Here is a 22,329-nt window from a genome sequence, read left to right as displayed (position 1 = left end):
ATCTGTTTAAACTTCTTCTAAGTTTTCATGGCCTTTTTCATGTGACTATATTATCTTTCTGCAATGAATTCATGAATGTTTGTTGTTGTTTAAAGGTGACAAAGACAAAAAAAAGTTGCATTGTGGTTAGCATGGCCACTTGATGAAGAGGGAGCAGAACATCTCGGTAAAAGAAATCCAGACTTTAACCTCGTTCCCTACCCTTTGCAGCAGGGAATTGTCATGCTATGGTCCTTCAGTCTTCATCAGCGTCCTGAAACTAAGAAAGACTTTGAGGAGCAACCAGCAGCATATTATTCTCAAAGTAAAAAAGAAATAATAACTTATCTTTTCAAAGCTACATAGAAGTTCTGATTGCCTAATATCCATTTATAGGTGCTCAAGTTGCCTAATGTTGTATTTTGCCCCTTGAATCAGCTTGATTATCCTGATTTGGATGCAAATTAATACAAATAAGGTGATGAAAGGCATGATGAATTTCCAAAATGCATTAATAAATCTGTAAATACTTTCTTCATGGCTAATGTATGGGGAAAATCTGAGGTTCTTATGGACTTGATTTTTCTCCCTTACCTCTCACCAGATTTTAGGTTCCTGACTGTTTTGTTGGAATGGGGAATGAATCTGAGTATCCTTCCAGAGAACCTGTGATCCATCTGGTGGTGAATCATACAGACCCCAGAAGAGAGTAAGATGATTAGAAAATGTTTCTGTGGAAAGATTGTACTCACCTTCTTCAGAAATCAACGGAAAGATAATTTGGCCCAATTGTATGGAGCCCTCCTGGTTTCAGAGTCCTTGGAGCACTTCCAAAACACAGAGCACAGATGCACAGGGAAAAATGTTTATAAACCCCTCACTCTCCATCCCAAAACAGAGATATTGGTGAAGAGAGGTTTTTCAGCCTAGCTTCACGTTCAGATGTATAGGTTTGAGGCACTGCTGTATGTGGGTAATACGTGGAAAACATCCAGGAGCGGTGAGATTGAAATGATGCTTGCTTTGAAGAGGACATAGAGCAGAATGACATTGGGGTGTCCGAGTCAGGCCCATGGTACTAGGACTCTGGGAATAGAGTTTAAATCTAATTTCTGTTTGCTCAACATATGCTCAGTCAGAAAACACTACCGTTCTGGAAGAAGCATGGTCCTTTCTAAATTTCAGAAGATGAAAAGGACCCTAGAATATGTCTGTGGTTATTTAAAGGGATACTACTCACTCTTTGTGCACAATATTTAGCATTTGTAAAAAAAATAATACTAAGAGTTGGTCTGACTTTGTTTAACCAGCAATTTAAATGTGAGCAAAATTAGCCTGTTACTGAAGTCTCCAGAGATCTTATACTATTTTTTTTTTCAATTTGGCTCATCGGTTTGTGGTATATGAGGGTGATCTGTTGTTATCAGGAAGAATAAGGGAAAAATAATTAAAGAAAATGCTCACTTTCGTAGCAATAGTTAAATCTCAGTAGTTTTTTGGAGGGTTTTTTTTTGGTGCTTCTTATTCAGCAGCTTATTCCTGCATCTATTTTTAAACTTGCTCTTATTTATCGATTTTTTTTTTTTTTTCCTAAATTACAGCAACTGGTAGTTATTTAAGGACCTACCATTGTTTCCATTTTACAGAGAACACACTTTAAGGACACATTTTTAACTATAGCTATTTAAATTCTGCTTTGTTGGAAGTGCTTATCCAAGCTGATAGCTTAAATGTAAATTATTTATTTCAAAATCCATTGGCTATGCTCTTTATTTTAAAAAAATAGCATACTGAACATAAAATCAGGTTTTAAAATTTTCTTTAGATCCTGTGCCAAACTAACTTAGAAGATATTTTACTCTAAAAGATCACTTTTTTGTTACTGGCGATCGGCCCACCACTGTTGGAAATTCAATAACTGCATTTTGAGAAAAAGAAGATAAACTGAAGAGTTAACTGTAGTGTTGGGTGTATGCCAGCGTGTGCTATACATGCTATGTATGCCTACAATGGAGAAACGTTTTAAGTTATCTTTTTTTATAGACATTCTTGATATTCTCTTTATTCAGTGTGTAAAATTCTGTGAGCAGTTTTATTCCTTTAGCTGGTGAAGATCCAGTTTTTAATAGAATCTGCTACCCTCATGGTTCCAGAATTAATGTCTGGACAACTTATGTTTAAACATGACTTATGGTATGGAACAGTAGTGTTTTATAAACACGGTTACTAATTTTCTGTTCCTTCTTTGTTAAACTTGCAGTAGGGCTGTGTACAAGTCCATTTGAATTTGACATTTCTACTGTCCTGACTGAGGACTTAAAAGACACAGCAGTATTTTTCTTTCTGTAGTTGATGGAGAACTAATATTTCTTGATCATACTGGCAGCAGACTAAATACCAGCCTGGAAATACAATCTCTAAGGAGGTCGTAGTAAATTAAAATGCAACAGAGTTTTGAGTGGCAAGATAACATATAATTCCTTTTTTATATATACATGAGCGTGAGGATTTTTTAAATGCAAATGGAACAAAATATAAGTTGGATCTTTCAGGCTCAAAAAGGGAATGCAACCAGGATTTCAAATACATTTGAGCTAGAGCTTTTAGTCGATTGATAAGACACAGTGGAAAGATATGTATCACTAGAAAAAGGATTTGATAGAGCTTTTGTTTGTGAGGGGGAAGAAGGTTTAAGAAAACATGTAGACCTCAGTCTTATACTTTTTACCAATCATCTCTGCTGGAACCAACACAATTTCTTCTTGGTTAAGGAATATATGAATATCATACATAATATTTTGACATATTGTATAGGCTGTACTTTTAATGTGTATATATTGTAGAAATTAAATTTCTGTTCAAAGAGTAATCCACTCAGACTGACTCTGCAACTCATGCATTTACTTTCTAGAAAAGCCAGCCTCTGAGATAACAGCCCTTTTTTCCAGCAGCTAATTCTCTATGTATTAAATAGTCTCTAAGTGTACAGGAATAAGGTCCATTTGCGAGCATAATTAAGTGCATATTGCCCCAATCCAGCACACGCGATTCTTATAAGTGTATCATGGAAGAAAGAGCCACACGGGCAACTTCAGTCCTGGGGCTATTGTAACAAATGTGGTGCAGTGTCAAGAGAGAAGATTTTAATCCTTTATTCAGTTTGTTTGCCAGTATTAGCATTCAGCCCCGTGGAGCTAAATGTTCTGTGCTGGTTTTTTCCCCTTAATGTTTCAATAACAATTTTTCACAAAAAGCATGTTTCCCACTTCATAGCATTAGAGGGAGTGCACTGGTTATTCTCAGTCTGAAAGTGTGCCTGGAAATTTAGACATTTGAAAGCAATTTTTGTAAAGTGGTTTGACTCTGCTGTATTTTTGTAAGTCACGTTTGGGAGACTGGAGGTTCACACTATGTATTTTATTTGAAAAAGTGGCATCAGGACCATGTATACTTAATTTTTTGTTGAATTAAAAGCAAGCTTTTGCAAAATCTATCATCAGTTTTATTCATCTATCGATATCTAGCTGTAAAGATATCTGTTGATACCATATAGATACCTACAGATATTTATTGATGGATAGATCATAGAATGGTTTGTGTTGGAGGGGACCTTAAAGATCATCTCATTCCACCCCCCCTGCCCTGGGCAGGGACACCTTCCACCAGACCAGGTTACTCAAAGCCCCATCCAAGCTGGTCTTGAACACTTCTAGGGATGGGACATCCACAGCTTCTCTGGGCAACCTGTTCCAGTGTCTCACCACTCTCACAGTAAATATTTTTTTCCTTGTGTCTAATACAAAACTACCCTCTTCCAGTTTAAAGCCATTACCCCTTGTCCTGTCACTACATACCCTTGTCAAAAGTTCCTCCCCAGTTTTCTTGTAGGCGATACATCTATAGGTAAATATATCAATAAAATAGTTTTTTTTCAAGTAGTAGCATTCTCAGTGGGATATGCAACCTAGATATTGCAGTACTTGGTGCAGGAGAACTATATCAAGAAGGAGATTCAGCATCTCTCTAAAAAGATAACTTGACAAGTCTTTTATCTTTGTTGAAAGTGATAATGAAGAAAGTAACAAGCAGCATAAAAGATGAATAGCTAATAAGATTGTTTTGAAATGTTCTGAATATTAGAAACTTGTGAGATACTGATATTTTTTTTTTTTGTCCAGTTACCAATGATATTAGGTACTTTTCTGAAAAAGGATACTTGTGGTTATTGAAAATGTATTACCTGTAACTTGGAGTCCAGAAGCTGGCCCAAAAACTGAGCTATATTCAGAGCATATACAGAGAGAACACTTTATCCTAAGCCACAACACTTTGAAACCTCTCTGTGGGAACACTAAACCTCCATATTTATCTGCATGAAGGAATCTGAAAGTGTTCCCATCAGATGGAGCCTTAGCAGCGTCAGTATGACCTGGGCATGTTCCAGATCTCTGTATCTTGATGAGAATAATGCACTGGCTTTATGAGAAGGTGGTTGTCTGCATTCATGACCTCTGGTGTTGTCCTTTGGCTATGAAGTCAACCTCCACATGGGTCTGAGTGTGGAACTCCATTCCTCACACTATAAATATTGCCATTGTGATCAATAAGTGTTTGCGAAGTAAAACATTACTCACTGCAAGTAAGAGCCATATGATATGAGACAACAGGTCTGCCGCTAAAATATGGTTTTGTATTTTTAGGGGTATATATTCTCACATGTGGGTTTTTTGGTTTTGCCTGCACCTGTTGTGTGTGCAGAATATTCCTGTAAAATAAGTAATTGCACAGTTTAGTATTAAATATTCATATGTAAATACACATTACTCTTTACCATCCCATCACCTAATTTACAAGTGTAAATGCAGGTTGACTGCATGTGTAGCTTTGCTAGTGGCAAATTGAGTATCTCAAAATTTAGCATTGGATGTGCTCTGAGGAATTGTGCAACAAGCCCGTGTTGTTTCTTCATTCAAACTCTCAAATCTATCAGAAACCCAGTATAAACACTTGACTCTGCTTTATTTCACAGGATAATCCTTCAAAATTACAGACCTAATCATTATTAATTCTTTTCATATTTTATGTGGATGTCGTTGGTATTGCACTTCAGGCTGTCTACTGTAATTCAGTCCTCATTAATAGGACCATTAGTTTACAAGGTGTTATTTTTTGCATAAACAACTCCATGCCGTTCTTATGGAATTGAGGAGAGTAAATGTATATAAACTGTTCACTGAATTTTGAAATAATTTTGCTATTTATAAAAGTAACTTTTCAGTTTGTTTTGTTTTGTTTTTAAGAAAAAAATTACATAAGATTATTGCATGTATCTTTTAAAACCCAAAGCAACTCAGTTTTTGCTTGGACAAGTTAATGTATATAATCATATTTGGTTATAGTCAAAAGTTGACAGCAAGCTTGAGCTGTTATTTCTTCAGATTTTCTCCATATAATGCAAAGATCCTATTCACGGAGCTGTTCTGCTAGACTTTGAAGAGTGCTTATCTCCTTGGGTGGCCAAGTTAATTCAGTAGCTGGAATCAGTTCTTAATGTTCCTCAGAAGGCCCAGGGGTGGGTCTCATTTTCAAGGGATAGTTCGTTTCTGGGCCATGTGGACAGGGGCAGTCTTCCAGCTTTCACCGCAAGACAGCTCAAAATGAATAGAGAAGCCTCGTGATTTTAATGAATTTTATGTCTGAATTACTCAATGTACAAAATTTTATCCATATTTCAATCAAACCTGTCATGTTTCAATTCCTAGTGTCTACATTTTAACAGCAAAATAGGTCTGATGCGCTGAACTGCTCTCACCTTGAATATTGCTGTGTTTTCTTACAGCTTGTGACCTGATGAACCAAGGCATCCTAGCCCTTGTCAGTTCCATCGGCTGCACGTCAGCAGGATCCCTGCAGTCGCTGGCAGATGCCATGCACATCCCTCATCTCTTCATCCAGCGCTCAACAGCAGGAACGCCAAGGAGTGGCTGTGGGCTCACCAGGAGCAACCGCAATGATGACTACACGCTCTCCGTCCGCCCCCCTGTCTACTTAAATGATGTCATCTTGAGGGTGATCACAGAGTATGCTTGGCAGAAATTCATTATTTTTTATGATAGCGACTATGGTAAGTATTTATTTAGCGGGATGATTTTCATCAAATCTGTAATTCTGTTGAAAGCAGTCACATTACAACTTTATAGTCTTCCAATAGATTACGTTTTGTTTGGGAACATTTATGATTCTGTCAGCATTTCACAGCACCTCAGAGAAATGTATTTCTGAAATCCATCAATGTTTACGTGTTTATTTGATAATTTCTTTGTTAGAGTTAAATGGAGAACTTATCTGGCTTTCTATTTTGCCAGTGTTTATAAAGCATAAAAGTTTTTAGCAAGCTCTCTTGTTTTTTGGACTGTAGAAATATAAGATGACAATTCAAGAGGCAGTGTGTAAGACTTTACATTATGTAGAATTGTTTATTGAGTGGTGAATCTCTCCTGTTGGTTGGTATATATTTGATGCCCAGGAGCTGAAGCAGTGGTGAATATAGGTCAGAGGCCTCAGTGAGAATGAGCTGTTATTCATAAATGTAAAACATGTAGAGAGAACTTCTGTTGAGCAAAGAACTTGAGGAGGAGAGCCTGAGGGCCTGGAGAATCCAATGTTCTTTTTTTTTATTTTTTTTTTTGAGTTCATTCAGAGTTCCTGAAAGGTGCTGAATTTATAGTTGTGTGATAAGGTAAGTGTGACACGGATGACGGCATCACAAGACTCTGCCATCTAGTTCGGTGACCCAGCCGAGTTTGGTACAGATACTTTCTATGGCTGAGAGGAGAGCTGGACAGATTTCTCTAGTATAGGTGCATTACCTAACTAATTTTGTGATATTTTTTCTATGGAAAATTGCTTTGAAACCAGACCTGTTTTTTTCAGATGCATCCATTATTCATAAGTAATCATGACTGGTTTGGATGAACATTTTAAAACTTATTTTCAAAGTAAAATCTTTAAGTTATGGAAAAATGTTCACTTCAGCAATTTGCTGTGCATAATATCTGGTTCATTCAGGTCAGGTGTTATTGATTTTTTTTCCCTGACTACATAATAAATTCTTAAATTAGAACGATAGAAAATGATGAATAGGAGAATTCCCGTTTATAACAAAGCAGCACCTAAAAGCACCAGCCATAGGGTAAGGAACACACATTTAAAAAAAAAAAAAAAACTATCCAAAAAAAGCTTGCAGCAAAGAGTATTTTTGTCCATGTTTTTTGAGTTTGTGCATCTAAGTACCAGTGTATCTATGAAGAAGACTTGCCAGCTGAAAGATGTCTTTTTGCATGTACTTTTGAGTTTAAAATCTTCAAACAAGTTTTATAATTAATATATTTGAATAATTATATTCATAAGTACCAGTTTAAAATTATTCACATTTTGTTACTTAATTTGAGAATGCAGTTCAGACACCATGTCATTTTGTTCTTGATTTCTGGGTAAGAATCTCATTATGGTGTGACTTACGTAACACAGATGCCTGCCTGCAAGGAATACATTTCAGACTCAGTGGCTCATTCAGTGACACATCATCCTCAGATGTGACATGTGGCAGATATTAAGTCATTCTAGCAGCCTCTATGGCATTCTGACTTCAGTAGTCTGCAAGTAATGCCACACTGGGCAAAAGACAGATTGGTAATCTGACTCTAATCAGTGATCACTATCATGTACATCAAGAAAAGGTGCAAAAAAAAAATTCATAAAATCATAGAATGGTTTGGATTGGAAGGGACCTTTAAAGGTCATCTAGTCCAATCACCCTGAAAGGAGCAGGGACATCTCTGAGTAGATCAGGTTGCTCAGAGCCTCATCCAACCTGGCCTTGAATGTTTCTGCATTTAGAATATACTGAGCATTCTGTCCCTTTTCTAACCATTTGTGTGATTTGTTTATTTTGGGTGTGGTTTTTTGTGGTTTTGAGAGGGTTTTGTATTGTTCTTTTTGTTGTTTTTTGTGTGTGTGCATAGTTTGGGACTAATACCATGAATAGAGAGATTTTTTAAATGCAACCTGAGTTTCAAGTTAACATGCAACTCTGAATAGGACTACTATCTGTGCAAAAGTATAATGTTTCTTTAATTTGTGCTAAATTATTTATTTCAACAGCCATCCTAGGGAAGCAAGAAGTTTCTGTATTCTGTTTTTGCAAGAGGGAGGGGTGGAAAACTCCAGGCGTGAAAAGAGGAGCTGGAATCATTTTTAATGGATTACAGAGTAGAGAAGTCTGAATTCAGTTTTCACTCTGCTTTGAGCAGGAGGTTGGATTACGTGACCTCCTGAAGTCCTATCCAACTGTAATTATTCTGTGATTCTGTGATGTTTGAGAAAGCCATTCATTTAGATGGGTCATAGATGTTAAATACTTTAAAAATAAGTAAATAAAATAAAATAAAATCCCAGTGTCACTTACATAAAAAAAAGGAGTTGACCCAAGAACCTCAGAAAAGCTTGAGGAAGAGAACTTTGCTGATAGTTTCTGTGCCTGTTTTAGAAAGAAATCAGGACTGGACATGGAGATATGAAAGGGAAGTCCAGGGGTAAGCCATCCCATTAGTCCAAATGTCCGTGCAGCTAAGAGTGGTTACAATTCCCTCTGGAAGATCTCAGTTCCATTCTTCATCATACCTGAGAGTATCTGCCACAATATGAGAGATATATATATTTTTTTTTTCAGCTCATACAGACCTAAAATCAAGCTTTGGTTGGAAGCTTTGCTGAGTTTAACTGTTTGCAGCGGTTAATATTAGACATTTTAATGTAATATTTAATATTAAACATTAAAATAGATGGGAGATCAACACTTGCATTAGAATTAAATTTGTGTGTTCTGCACAGTTCTCTGCAGAACTGACACTTGTGCAAACACAGCAATTTCTTGCCCTGGTGTTTTGTTTTTTTTTTTTTCCTGTGTGGTGATCTTTCCTTCTCAAGGTGTGTGTCATAACATTAAGTGGTGTCTCCATAGCAGTAAATGGCACTTCCGAAGTAATGGGAATACAGATTTTGATATGTGTTGATCCTTTATTTTTTCCCCACTGTTCCTATCTTTTTTGAAGGAATTACAAGTTAGAAAACATGAAAATGCTGTTAGACTGACTGACTCCAGCAACTAGCAAAATTTCAATACTTTCCTTTCTGAGAAATTACTTTGTATAGTGATTTAATTTAACAATTTATAACAAAATACTTCAGTTGTATTACTGAAATTATTTCCAGTAATAATTTTTGTGAAAGAAAATGTGCCTTCCATATTTAAAATATATTTTCCTACAGTAAATTTGGGCTCATGTCCAAAGTAAATACTGTGCTAAAACAGATCCCTTGTACCTTTAAAAGAAGCTGCAATTGACACAGTTATGTGTCAATTTATCAATATCATAATTTTAAAATCCTATTAATTGAATTGCTTTTGATTTTTATCTTACAGTTTATCATAGATTCCTTTTCATTATCAGAGAGCTGGAGAATTATTTAGAATTGGAAATGTGTCTTTCTGCAGGGCCGAGAGTTATTTCCCTGATGTTGTACTTTTTTAAAACTCCCAAATACTTTTTTCAATGTAAGTAGACAGGTATTTTCAGTTTAAACATTTTAACGCTTCTATCTAAATGCTAGAAGATTCAAATCTACTTAAAGGTCCTTTACCAACAAAAGAAGTTAGTCTTTGAAGGAAGCAATTGTTTTGTGACGTCATATCCAGCTGGGTGTTGAAGAAGTGATGTAGAAATGCATTTCTGATATAACTGACTTCTAAGTTTTTAACTGATGGATTTTTTCCAAGTAAAATTGTAGGCAGGCTGACTATTCTAACACAAAACAAAAGAAACCTTGATAATAATCAACAAAGTATTTTACCACTACTGACTTAGTTAAGCTGAGTAACTAGTGAAAGATTTTGGTAAAGCCATAGTCTTTTGTCAGTGATAGAGCCTTGCTAGTAACAAATGTGAGGCTAACGCACAGTAACAGTGAGGAGGTAAGAAAAGAGAACGTTTTAACTTGAGCAGACTTAGGTGATGTTTATTTATATTTCATTTACTTACAACTACAGTTGTAAGTTTACCTTAAGTGTATAAACTCAGAAGAAGTTGTGAAAATCAGAATGAGATGAGTCCTTTTTTTCCCCCATCCTTGCTCTCTGCTGGGATCATCTAGACCAATCAAAATAGTGCAGTCAGTCCCCTTGTATTCACTGTGGTTTGTTCCTTGAGGTAAAATAGGATAATGGCCTGCCCAGGGCATGAAATCTGATTTTATTTAAGAGAATTTCATGTGAGGATATTGAAAGTGTTCAAGGACAGTTCTGTGCTTCTTCAAATGCTGTTAAGGACAGTCTTCTTGCAGAATTCAAGAGTGGGCGGCATGAAATGCTGCAAAATTATGCAGTAGATTGATGTCTTTCTCAACCTGTTATTAAAATTACTATCCACACAGTATGTACAAGACGAATTTACTTCATTTAAGCAGCCAAATCAGCTCCTACTCTTTTCATTCTTGACTGCTCAACTCAAATCATAGGATCACTGTGCTGCAGAGAGTAGCTGTGCATCTGCTTCTTACAAATGGATGTAGAGTCTGGGCAGTTCCTCCACTAAGTCTTTGAACTCTTCCTTAGGACCGTGGGCAACCTATTCAGTGAAGGCATTTTCAGACTGGACACTATAAATGTATAACGTAAACTTTGCAATTTTCAAAGATATACATTTGTAAAAAGAGCCACTGACATTGGTAAACTTTATGAGCAAGCTTTGCTAAGTTATTACATCCTAACTTTATCATTTCAAGTTCAAAGCAAACAAAACGCTATTTGAAACAGCAAATCCTGCCTCACTCACAGACTGGCATCTGACAATGGCCAGTCCTCAAACAGTAATATGAAAAAGACTCTTATACATTCAATTGCAGAGGAAAACAAACTAAATAATAATTTGAGAACTGAATGTGTGAGACCAGGCTACATAAGCAGAGTAACTGACCTAGAATCCCAGAATATTGTCGGTTTTTATCTCTGTGGTGTGTCAACAAGGGCAAGCTTTTGCAATTCATGTCTTACCTTTCACGTAGCTTACAGTTCACTGTATTTTCCAGGAATATGTAGATACTTTTCTGTAGTAGTAATTTCTTTATGAATAAACCAGTCAATCATTGCAAGAACATAACTGTGAATTTTGTGCAATTTACAATGTAGGGATCTCTGTATTTCTGAGATGGAAGGGAGAAGGTCTAGCTGTTTGACAACATCTATTTTTAATTTTTTTTTGGTGGCAAAACAGAAAGATTCTATACTTTATCTAGAAAGTCTGGGGAAATAAGTTTCTGGAAAATGAATTTTGTCTTATTTCCTATTCTTTTTTTTTTTGAAGTGGTGGCAGTAATTTTTCAAAACCTTTCTGTATTTTATATTTTAAAAAAGAGTTAAGAAACCTCACTTCTCTGTCCAAATTTTTGGCCTAACATTGTGTTTTTCAGCCCAGAGTACCTTTGATCTGCGACCATTACTGTTTATTTATGCAATATTTACTGGCTCCAGGACTAAGATATCTTTGCTTACAGGTTTTTGACCTTCCTCTTAATACTACTTATATTTGGCAATGGATATTTGCCATTTGCTTAGGGTGGTAATTTCGTTTCAACTTTTGTAAAGAAAAGAAACAAAACAAGGATTAAGGCTATGAAGGGGATTTGCTCTGTGAGGCTAAAGGAGGCATTCCCTTAGCAAATGGAGGTTGAAGGAGGTTAGCAGTAGGACAGAGTTTAGAGGGCATCTGTCTTGCAGAAACCTCTCATGAATCTTCCCTCTTGCTCCTCAGCATACACAGGGCTTTCAGATTATTGGTGCACCAAGAAAGGATGAAGGTAGTGGAGTGAGATACCTGGTCACATCACTAAAAAGGTGGCTTAAGCTCAATCTGAGGGAGTATTTTGGAGAAAGACACAAAATAAAATACAGTCTCAGGGAGGAGAGCAGTGAGATCTGTATTACTGAGCATTCTAATCTAAGTAGAGAGGTCTGTGAAACAATGAAGTTAAAAGAGAGCATTCTACCCATCCTTACCCCAGAAAGGTGGTGGTTGTCGAACAAATTGAGTGTAATAGTAAAAGAACAGTACTCTGATCCTAAAAGATACCTGGAACTCAAAAGGCTGTGAGCTGCTTGCAAAGGGGCTGCCTCTTGTGTTGTAAGAGGTGTTATTTTCTGAGATGATGCCCATCTCTACGTATGGGCCCTGGATTCCTAGTATCTCCTTTAAAAATCATATAGAGTAAGTAATTCCATTGACAGTCTCCTGCACACACATTTTCCAGAAATAAAGATATGATGACCACTGCCAAAGATGTGCTTGAAACTGTAACATTTTCAAATAGTTTAAAGTTTTAATACAAGTTTAATAAAGATGCATAAAAGAATCATGCTCACTTTAATCGATTGCAAATGCTTATAATTACCCTGAGGCTGTTTTCAGCTGTCTGATGAGTATAATATTCTCAAGTCTGTCTCCAGTCTTAAAAGTGTTTATTACTCATCTGGCTTTTTGCCAACTTCCCGTACTCATTTACTTCACTGTGCTTCGATAAACATATAATTAATTCAAGCTTATTATTAAACTTTTTTTTTCATCAGTATTTATTATGTCATCCGGATAAGGAAAGGAATATGTATTTTTCATCTTTGTAACTTTAATGTGCCACTTAATTATATTGCAAGTTAGCAGCTGTTTGTGAGAATTTTTGTAACAACTTGCTTTTGCCAGTTGACATTACCATATAAACTGAATATATATTTTGGTTAACCTAAAATAATTCGGCGTCTGAGGTAACTGAACCATTCTGTGAAATTCCTCTAATGGGACAATGGCCATGCTTCTGCTTTTTAACCACGTAATATTTGGGGAAATGCCTTCCAGGAGCTATGAGTGAATATGTAGAAAGGTAAGAGAGGGTTTGTCATTCACTTATGTTACTGTCTTTAAGGATGGCATGGATAAAGTATTTGAAGGCTCGGCCTGACAACCATCTGTGTTGTGTTACTAAGGAAGGAAAGAAGACCACTTTTTTATTATATCTAGAATTTCAGTGCTGAAGTCAAAATAAAACTGTAGATGTTCTAATATCTGCATAATGGGTAATTGTTGTAAATGAGATGTGATCTCAGGGTTTTGCAGAGCTATGAGATTTATTTCATATATGCACAGTCTGCAAGCATCAGAAGAAAAGTGACTTATTTTAAGAATATTTGAATACCTGAACCTTGTACTGATCTCCACTATTATTTGCTAAGTAATTTTCAACTCTCAACGCATTGTTTTAATATCTTCCCAGAAGTATCAAAATTGAGTTTGTAAACTGACATTTTGGTAGCTAAATAAATGAACACATCAAACACGGAAGCTATTGAACAAAGTGTTTTGCCTGTTGAATGGAAGAAACTATACTACCATTGAAAAAAGGCATGAGTTAGGCATAGTAACATAATAAATGTTAAGTAGTATCATAAATTGAAAAGAAAACTTCTCTCTGAGAGTTTTATCCAGTCAAGAAAAAGAAGAAGCAGAGAGACAGAAAAAAAAAACTAGAAAACATGTGTTATAGTCTTTCTAAATCTTAGTTTATCAACATCACTTTTATAGCTTTTGTTCTTCACAGCACCAGTCCACTCATAAAACGTTCCTATTTCTGTAGTGTAAACTTTTAATCAACTGAAAAAAAATATTGAGGAGCAGACTGATGCACAGTCAGAGAACAGTTTGTCTTAAGTAAGATTATAACGCACATAGTCACAATTGCTTTATTACCAGGAAGTCTGCAAGGACAGTCATTTTGCTGTTCCTCACCACCTTCTTGGAAGGGGATGCATGGTTCCTCATTCTTATGAAAACCAACAGGGAGCAGTAATGACCTGCAGGGAAAGTTGGTGTATCATAGAGACCCAAGTGTATGTTACTTGCTGTTAAATAAAGGCATATATCTAGGCAGAGGTATTGAGCTCTATTGTACAGTTCTATAGGAGTTAAGTGTATTTTTTCAAGTTCAGAGTAATTTTTAACAGGAGAGTAAATGCTGAAGATAAACAGCACTAGGCTCTAAGCCATTATCATCTTGGGAGGCCCTATGCAGAAAATACTTAAAGGCAACTCCTGGAGGCCTTTTGGAAATCTCTAATGCAAACTGTAGTCAAAAAGAAATTGAAAGAAGAGGTAGAAAGCAGGTTACACAGCCAAAAGTATGTGATTTTAGAATATATTGCCTTGTCAGCCTCCACGAGTGAGGGGTGACCACAGTCTGACTCCTTTTCTGTTTTTGAGAAGCTAAGGTAGCAGCTGATACTCTTAAGGATTAGTTCTAACTTCAATTTTATTTCTCTTTATTATCTTTTGCTTTTTTTTTCCCCACCTCTTTCTTTCCAGTTAGAAAACTGAGAAACTCAAAGGAAAGATCTTGTGTCAATCAGCAGCAAGGCTGGAAACTTAAGCCTTGTGGGATTTGAAAACTGCAGAAGTTAATATCTCTCCCCCAATATTGATTCAGCTACTTGAGACTATCTGTATTGATTTTTCTTCTTTAAAGGATAATATCTAATAATTGATATATGGCATGAAACAAAAAAGTAGCTAATGTAAATGACATTTGGATGATCCTTTAAAATAAAGATTACGTAGACATTTCAGTAGTGCCACAATAGTTTATCTCAAACAACAGAATTGAAGTTACTTGGTTTTCTTACTGTTTGAAATAGAAGCATCTTCAAAAAATAAAAAAGTATATAAGTATATTTTTGTTCCTTTTTCTCAACTGGATGATATTAAGAAATTTGAGAAAACTTATTGTCTTTTTTTGGGTTTGTGAAATTTCAGAAAATTGCAGGCAAGAGAGGAAAAGAACCCAGTGACTCTTATGATTTACAAATTTTCAGTCTCCCCCAAGAAATATCATCCTCACTTGTTAGATTCCAGAGATTTTTATAATATAAATGAGATTTCATATGTAATTAAGCATTTGAGTTTGAATTGACTTCTAATGAGTTTGAACTACTGCTATATTGTCTGAAGCTAGATCATTTAGCTGAAGTGGTTCAGGTAACTATTACCTCTCAGCTCCCAAATGCTAATATGAAAAAGCTATGTCGACTGTTTGTTTGTTTTACTTTGGAAGTTCACTGAATTACATATAAGCAGACTAATGAGAGGGAATCCCACTGCTGTGAAAGTAGGATGAAGGAGTGTTATTGAATCATCATGCTAAATTGTTGTTTTCCTCAGTCTAGATCTTAACCATATTAATAAATACCAGCCCATGCACAGGAACGCAAATGCTTTGCTCAAGGCTTTAGGCAGGGCAGTGGCACCGTCAGAGTCAGTCAGAGCTGCACATCTCCCTTGTGTACAGTTCATTTTCATAATTAATAGTTACTGTCATGTTAGCCGTCATTGTGTAAGGAAGAATCACTGTGCTAGACTTAAAAAGCTTTCTTCATAAGAATTTGAACAGTGTCATTTGTTATACAATGGCTTTTCTCATCTACTGTACAAATAAAGTGGTCTTTTGTGTAAATCAGCCAGTAAATATTTATGACAGGTGCATTCACCTTTACTGCCACAACTGAATCAGTTGATATTTATCATTTGGATACTGTGAGGAAAATATTCTCAGCTCTAAAATGGTATCAGAGGGAGGATGAGCTAATGACTGTAAGCCGGGTTTGAGATAACCTAAGTGCTGAGTGAGCGCCTTGTAATTTAGGTAGAAAACGATGGTAGAGGTGGATGGATTAATTCATTACCATCAGTGAATAGTGCCATCTTTCTCTTTGCTTGGTCATAGTGTGATCTGAAATTTTTTTTAAAACTTTGCGTGTTCTAACTTGTAGATTTCTCATTTTTAATACGGATAGAAGAGGTACTTAGCATATGAGTTGTTTATTTGATATTTGCTGTTCATTTTGTACAGCTTATAAAATCTTCACTGCATCTACATACTTGTTTTCCTATATGAGATGCCTGAATGCCAGCATATTTTGTTCTAGGATGTCCTGATCATTAGACTTTCTCTGAGATGGATTAGGGGACTTGCTCCCTCAAATTACCCCTCTGCATAGAAACAGAGATGGCAAAGGAAAGTTACATAGGGCCAGAGAGAACAAAGAAGGGAGAACAACATCTGATCCAGTGATTAAAAAAAAACTTTGTGGAAGAACCACTTTTTTTCTTTTTCTTTTTTTTTTTTTAATATTAAGATCAGGTCATGGAAGTCAAGAATCTTCTTGTTCCAGGTTTATCACATATACAGTGTAAGGAACTCAATGAAAAGAGAGCAAAGACAATTTCTCCTGTAATCTGATGTCAAAGAAAGCTGCAGATTTTAAATCCTCCTGGTCTCCTGAGAATACTGACTCCTTTTCCCTGTCACCTGGTTGTGTATATTTTCTGCCACGCAACTGCTGAGCTTTCCATTAAATGGTGCTATTGTTTGTGTTAGGTGAGGTCTGAGTGTTCCTGCCAGGTTGGTCATTTAAAGAGATTTAGGTATAGGACCTGTAGTCTGTGAAGGATGCTTAGTTCTGCTCTGAGCATACTCTGCAACAGCATTTAAGATACTTACCTGTTTCTTGTAACTTCTCCAGTATCGAAAAGATTGTTCAATGAAAAGACAGTGTGAGTTTAGGTGCTTGCACTTGATTTGAGTTGTGCTTCATTTCCTAAGTTCTTTTTTTGGTTAGATCCACAATAACTGACACAGTGATGACAAGTCTGCGGTAAAGCTGGCACCTGAATTCAGATCTCAGCTTGAGTAGTATTATGCTAAATACCTGCATTTGAATATATCAGTCAGATCTTCAGAGCTTAGGAGGCCATGGGCCTTGCGCTCACCTATACAGGATGCTCTGCTCGTGCACCTCGGCTGTGGCTGCAGCCATTCTGGTGTGTCCAGTGTTGGACCTTCTGTGCACCAGCGGTGCAGAGTGTAAAGCCTTCCTACAGACCTCTGCCTTGGTGCTGTGTTTATGTGTGGGTAGTCAGGGAAGGTAATTTCCAAGAGTCCTTGATATATTTTTCTTACCTTGATCTTTGTTTATTGGACTTTCCAAGCTACCTTCACAATCTCATAAATCAGCCACAATTTTGGTTAAAAAGAGAATGTTTGGTAATATTTCTTTTAAATTTCCAGCCTGGCTTAACCCTCTAGCTAATGCTGAGTATCTGACTGCAGAATGGTACTATGTTGTGCACGTGTGTGTAGAATGGAAGCGATGACTGTACGGTAAAAGAACAGAAAGCATAATACTAATAGTGACACTGAGTTGGGAGAGGAGATAGCAACTTTGGCTCTAGCATTGGTCTGTCTCTGTGGCAACTTTGGCTTTCATCAGTAAGGAGGATAATTAATACTGGTGATAATATGCAGCTCTTCTGTATTTCTGGAAATCACTGTGACTCATCTGATTTAAATAGGAAATAGAATGGCATCTTCTGGCTGGGCAACAGGTTGGCTAGCAAATTCAGGGTGAGAAGCACCTGTGTTCCAGACATGAACAGTCCTGTGTCTCCGCAGCAGAGCCATCTGTGCCACAGGTTGTTTGCCAGATTTTTCTGCAGAAGGAGTTTATCTATTAGAAAGATGATTCCACAGTGCAGTGTGGATATGTGCCACTTTCAGACAGTCCACGCAGAAAAGATAATGCAGCCCCATTCAGTAGCAGCATCTGTTCTTTGGCATACATGTTGAATATGATCATTGCTAGTGACTTGCTGCTGAAATATTGGAAGCACCATCATGATTTAAATAGCATTTAAATAGCAGGATGTTTTCATGTGCTCTCTGCTCTTTCATAGCAGCAGGTGAGCATCACCGTACCTCCATTCTTCTATGGAGTAAGCTGAGGTATAAGCAAAATCTGTATTTATTTCCTGCCCACAGCTTTGTGTTGTATCAGTAACAAAGGCAGAAGTAGTAAAGAAATCTTATGAATCCTGATTTGGTATCTTTTCCATTGGAATGGTGCTGTTTTCCTAAAAGCATATCACATAGATACCATACTGTTGGCATGATCACCTAATAAATGTAGAACCGTAGAATAATGCTGGACCTCTGTCCATTTTGTCCCTTCATTTAGTGAAGATTCAATATAATTGTTTCATTGTTTACATTTGCAGTTATTTGGGCAAACAAAGCCATTTGATCCCATAATCTGGCTTCTGGGACAACATAGATAATACAGAATATCAGCCAATAACTCCAGTGTGTTTATAAATTCAAGTCAAGTGAAATTACATTCTTGTTTTAAAAGGACAAATAAAACTGGTAGTTCCTGCTTACTCTGTTCTGGTGTTGGAGAAGAATATAGGGATTTACACTATAGAATTTAAGTTTTTAAAAAGGCTTTCATAGCCTAAGTAACTTCCTGAGTGAGCCTTACGAACTTTAGAATGAAGGGGTTAAAGTGGAAATAAGTTATTATTTGCATAAAACTAGGCATATTTGTAGCAGTTCAATAATCTTGTTGCTTCTTAAATCGGTATTTAAAGCGCCAAAAAATTCTGATTAGATTGAATTTAATTTTCCTAATTTAGATATTAAATAGAATCTGTAATTAGTTTTTGATTCTCTTACAGAACTTATTTTTAGGGTAAGCATGTATTTTATTCATGTCTAAACTATTCTTGAAGTGTTTAGTAATACTGGTATTTCAGCAGTGTCTGAAGAGTGGGGTTGCAGTGCTGAATGCCTAAAATAGCCTAAATGCCTAAAATACAGTTTCTTTCCAGTTTCTGGTGTTTTAGAGCTCTAGACAAGAGACCCATCTTGCTGATTGTGACAGTCTGACTTCCAGGACTAACCTTGTTGAATTATTTTTGTGGACTGCTTGATTATAAGCTATTACATGGCTATTTCTTTATAATTCAGAGTATCTTGGTAATCTGGTGCCAGAGGAAGATGGATATCTGTGATGCTCTCTAGTTTGTACATCTCTGCTAGGGAGACAGGCAGAGCATTTTCTCTGCTGTGGAGACTGAACTTTGTTTTTCTTAAGCTCCTGTTTGTGGCCGGCAATAAGCAGATAAATGTGTGAATGTCTAAGCCTCAGATCATCTTGATAGGGCTACTGGAGTTCTGTGAAACACAGAACTTCTCAGAGGTCTTATTTTGCCATAACCTGAAGTAAAATGCCAAAATCACCTGCGTTTGTCAGAATCTCTGAATTTTGGAGTATATTGGGCCCCCCAAATCCTCAAATGTATAGCCTAGTAAAAAAATTGCTCCTTTCCACTAGGCTTGGAAAGGAGGAAAGCTTTAATTTAGTTTCAGTACAATTTTTCCAGAAAAGTCAGTATAAATATTTATAGCTTAGGTATTTCCAGCTTTTCCCTGAAGGCCCATCAGGTCTGGATACTGGAGTATTCCTACTAGGCTTCCTTCGGGCCATGTAGGGTTCATCTGCCATGATTACTAGTAATCAGACTTTAGTTGCATTGATCTTATACTTTCACTGTCATTGTTCCCATATTAAATCCACATGTGACATCTCCATAATCTTCTCAAGAGTGTATCACACAGGTTTCTCTGTCAAGTTGCTGATGCTTTGCTGGGGTGGGGAGTCACGTAATTCTCACCGTGCAGCCCAGGCCTCTGGCCACGTTTGCCTCACGTTTACAGGACTGACCACAGCTGAGTGCTGGTGGCACTGCTCTCTCAAGAGCTAGCGGAAGGTGCTGGGGTCTAGGAAGTTCTGAGGGAAAATTTTAGACTTGCTCACAATATTTTTCTCGAAGTGATTTTTATTTCTTCTATCACCTGTCAATGTACCCCTATAAGAATGTAGCTGCTGTGATCCTGATAAAGTAAACAACAGTTACATGCTTCATATTCTCTGTGGTTTTTCTTGGGGTTACCCTGACCTGTTATCACAATGTGCCAGTGCAGGTACCACCTGTAAAACAGAGCACTCTAAGGGCAACTGAGAGCCCTTTCCTGGTTGTATATGGTTGTTCCTGTAACATTTCTTCTAGGGCTTAGAATATGTCATGCTCAGGCATCCCTCCAGTCTGCTTTCAGTCTGATTTTCCAGCCTTTTGCTGTCCTCTTGCATGACATGCAGACTGCATCTGAGGCTTCCTGTAGGATGAACGCTTTTGAGATTCTTCATCCCATATTTACTCATCCCGTGTTAGGATTAAACGGAGTCTTCACCCTTGCCCTCCATATAAGAAAGGCAGGGAGTAGGGGAAGGTGATAGGTGAGGATGAAAGACCTCAGAGTAACCAAGCAGTTGTGAAAATCTAAGTGGAAGCTTTCTCAAGTATAAGATGTTTCATGAAGACAAGCACATGATCAGCCTGTGGCCTCAGGTCTGACCATTGCACTGGAAAAAGAGCAATCGAGACAGAGAACTGATAGAGCACCAGGGATGTAGGAGGGAAGCAGAACAAGAACTGTAGTCCTCCAGGTATCAGATTGAACACCACACATCTAGGAGAGACTGGATTTGGTATTTTAATGGGAGAATTTTTTTTTCTTTTTTTGGTGGATTTTAACCACAAATGCCTCCTAAACCTGAGGAACCTTTCTTTTCAGAGAGATGGTTTTTTTCAGAAATTCCTTTTTATGTTGGATTACTGGTTTCTTTTTTTTCTTTCCCCCCATCCCCCAAATCTAGTGCCTGTTTCAGACAGTGTCTGTTTTGTTGGCTCTAAGGTTCTCTAAATGAGATCAGATCGGTGTGTGGGAGGCTGGCTTGCCAGCAGGGAAGGAAGGATGTCCTGCTTACTGTCCTCTGGGAAAGCAGGTCTGAGCAACTGCCGGGGAGAGAAGTCACATCAGGGAACTGGTGACTTTGCTCCAGAAAAAAAGATTGAGAAACTACAGTGGTGAGTAGGGGTCAGACAGTGATGACTCAGTGAGGCTAGAGGGATTTTCCTGAGGTTCAGGAGACCCTGCTCTGATTTATGAAGTCATTGAATGATTTTATATTTTAAGCTTAAAATTTGTGGGTTTAGATAAAGCCATTCAAAAGAGTAGGAAAAAAAAAAAAAACTCATGCTTTTTGCTTGCACTTGTGGAGTTCACTGTTGGAAAAGGCCTTTCAAAGGCTTGGACCAGCTTGAGGTAGCATCACAAGGTGAGAGTACACAGACATTTCAGTTTGGGAGACGTTAAAGATATTACAGGCTAGGTGGTGAACACAGTTAGAAGCTGGCTGATCAATTCTTCTTCTCCAAGTCATTTTTAAAGGAGGATTTACTCAGAGTGAGTCAGAAAGCTCTATTAGAGCAGTTTGCTATGGAAGAACTTGTTAGATTCAGCCAGCAGCAGTGGTATCAGATGAAAGCAGGCAGTACAACTGCAACTGTATGTCTGGCTTGTGTTTTGGTTTTGAAGGAATAAATAGCTGTGCAATTTATAACAGCATTAAGACTTTTTGATGAGTGAACAGCGCAAGCTTCACTTAGATACATTAAGCTACATAGTGTTGCAGTGGATAAGATAATTTTTAGTCTGGCAAAAGAAAACAATCTGCTTCCTACCTTTCTCCCCCTCGATTACCTTCCAACACCCCTCACTCAAAGGAAGTGCTGTGTGTTAGAGTCATCATAGCTTCACTGCTTGTTATGGATTTTAGCATGAAAGTTCTTTAAGAAAAATAAGGAACAAGTGTGATGAATGACCAAATCAGAAAAATTGCTAGAAATATTTGTATGTTTGTTTTCTAATGGTTCTTTTAGGGAGTAGCTGATGTGTGGCCATTCTTTCTCCTGTTTTATTACTTTAAGAAATGCCATGTGCATAGCTCAGGAAGAGCTCTAATGAATATTAAGTGAAAGCCCATAGGGGTCTACCTGACACAGAACAAAATGCTTCTGTGAGATGAATTGAACAGTTATTTGTGTCTTTTCTCCACTTACCAATTAACATCGTGTTTGGCTTTTGGTTTTCCTAGATATCCGTGGAATACAAGAGTTTTTGGACAAAGTGTCTCAACAGGGAATGGATGTAGCATTGCAGAAAGTAGAAAACAACATTAATAAAATGATCACGGGGCTCTTTGCCACTATGCGAATAGAAGAACTGAACCGCTACCGGGATACTCTGAGAAGGGCTATTCTCATAATGAACCCCTCGACAGCCAAATCATTCATAACAGAGGTATGTGTTTATCACTGGTAACTTCTTGTTTTGTTCACCAAGACTGCAGCTGTTTGTCAAAAGATTGTTTATTTGACTTCATAAAAACAATTAAACAAATAAAACCCCACAAATCCCATGTAAAAATTTAAATATTCTGTCTTCAAAGATCATCAT

At 37.1% G+C, this 22,329-nt stretch overlaps 1 protein-coding gene across 2 annotated transcripts in view; it reads left to right on the top strand.

The window, feature by feature from the left end:
- GRID2 (glutamate ionotropic receptor delta type subunit 2) overlaps positions 1-22,329 on the top strand; it is a 739,921-nt gene that overhangs the window by 426,684 nt on the left and 290,908 nt on the right. The window contains exons 3-4 of one of the 2 annotated variants that reach the window (XM_086746416.1): positions 5,819-6,103; positions 21,968-22,173. In XM_086746416.1, coding sequence (XP_086602542.1) covers positions 5,819-6,103; positions 21,968-22,173 — 491 coding nt within the window. The remainder of the gene's footprint in view (positions 1-5,818; positions 6,104-21,967; positions 22,174-22,329) is intronic. The other variant, XM_086746417.1, reaches the window with a different exon arrangement.

Source organism: Chlamydotis macqueenii, chromosome 4 (genome assembly GCF_036417535.1).
Source record: "Chlamydotis macqueenii isolate bChlMac1 chromosome 4, bChlMac1.mat, whole genome shotgun sequence".
Taxonomy (NCBI): Eukaryota; Metazoa; Chordata; class Aves; order Otidiformes; family Otididae; genus Chlamydotis; species Chlamydotis macqueenii.
Note: the sequence above shows the minus strand (reverse complement) of the source record. Positions and strands in the feature narration are given on the sequence as shown.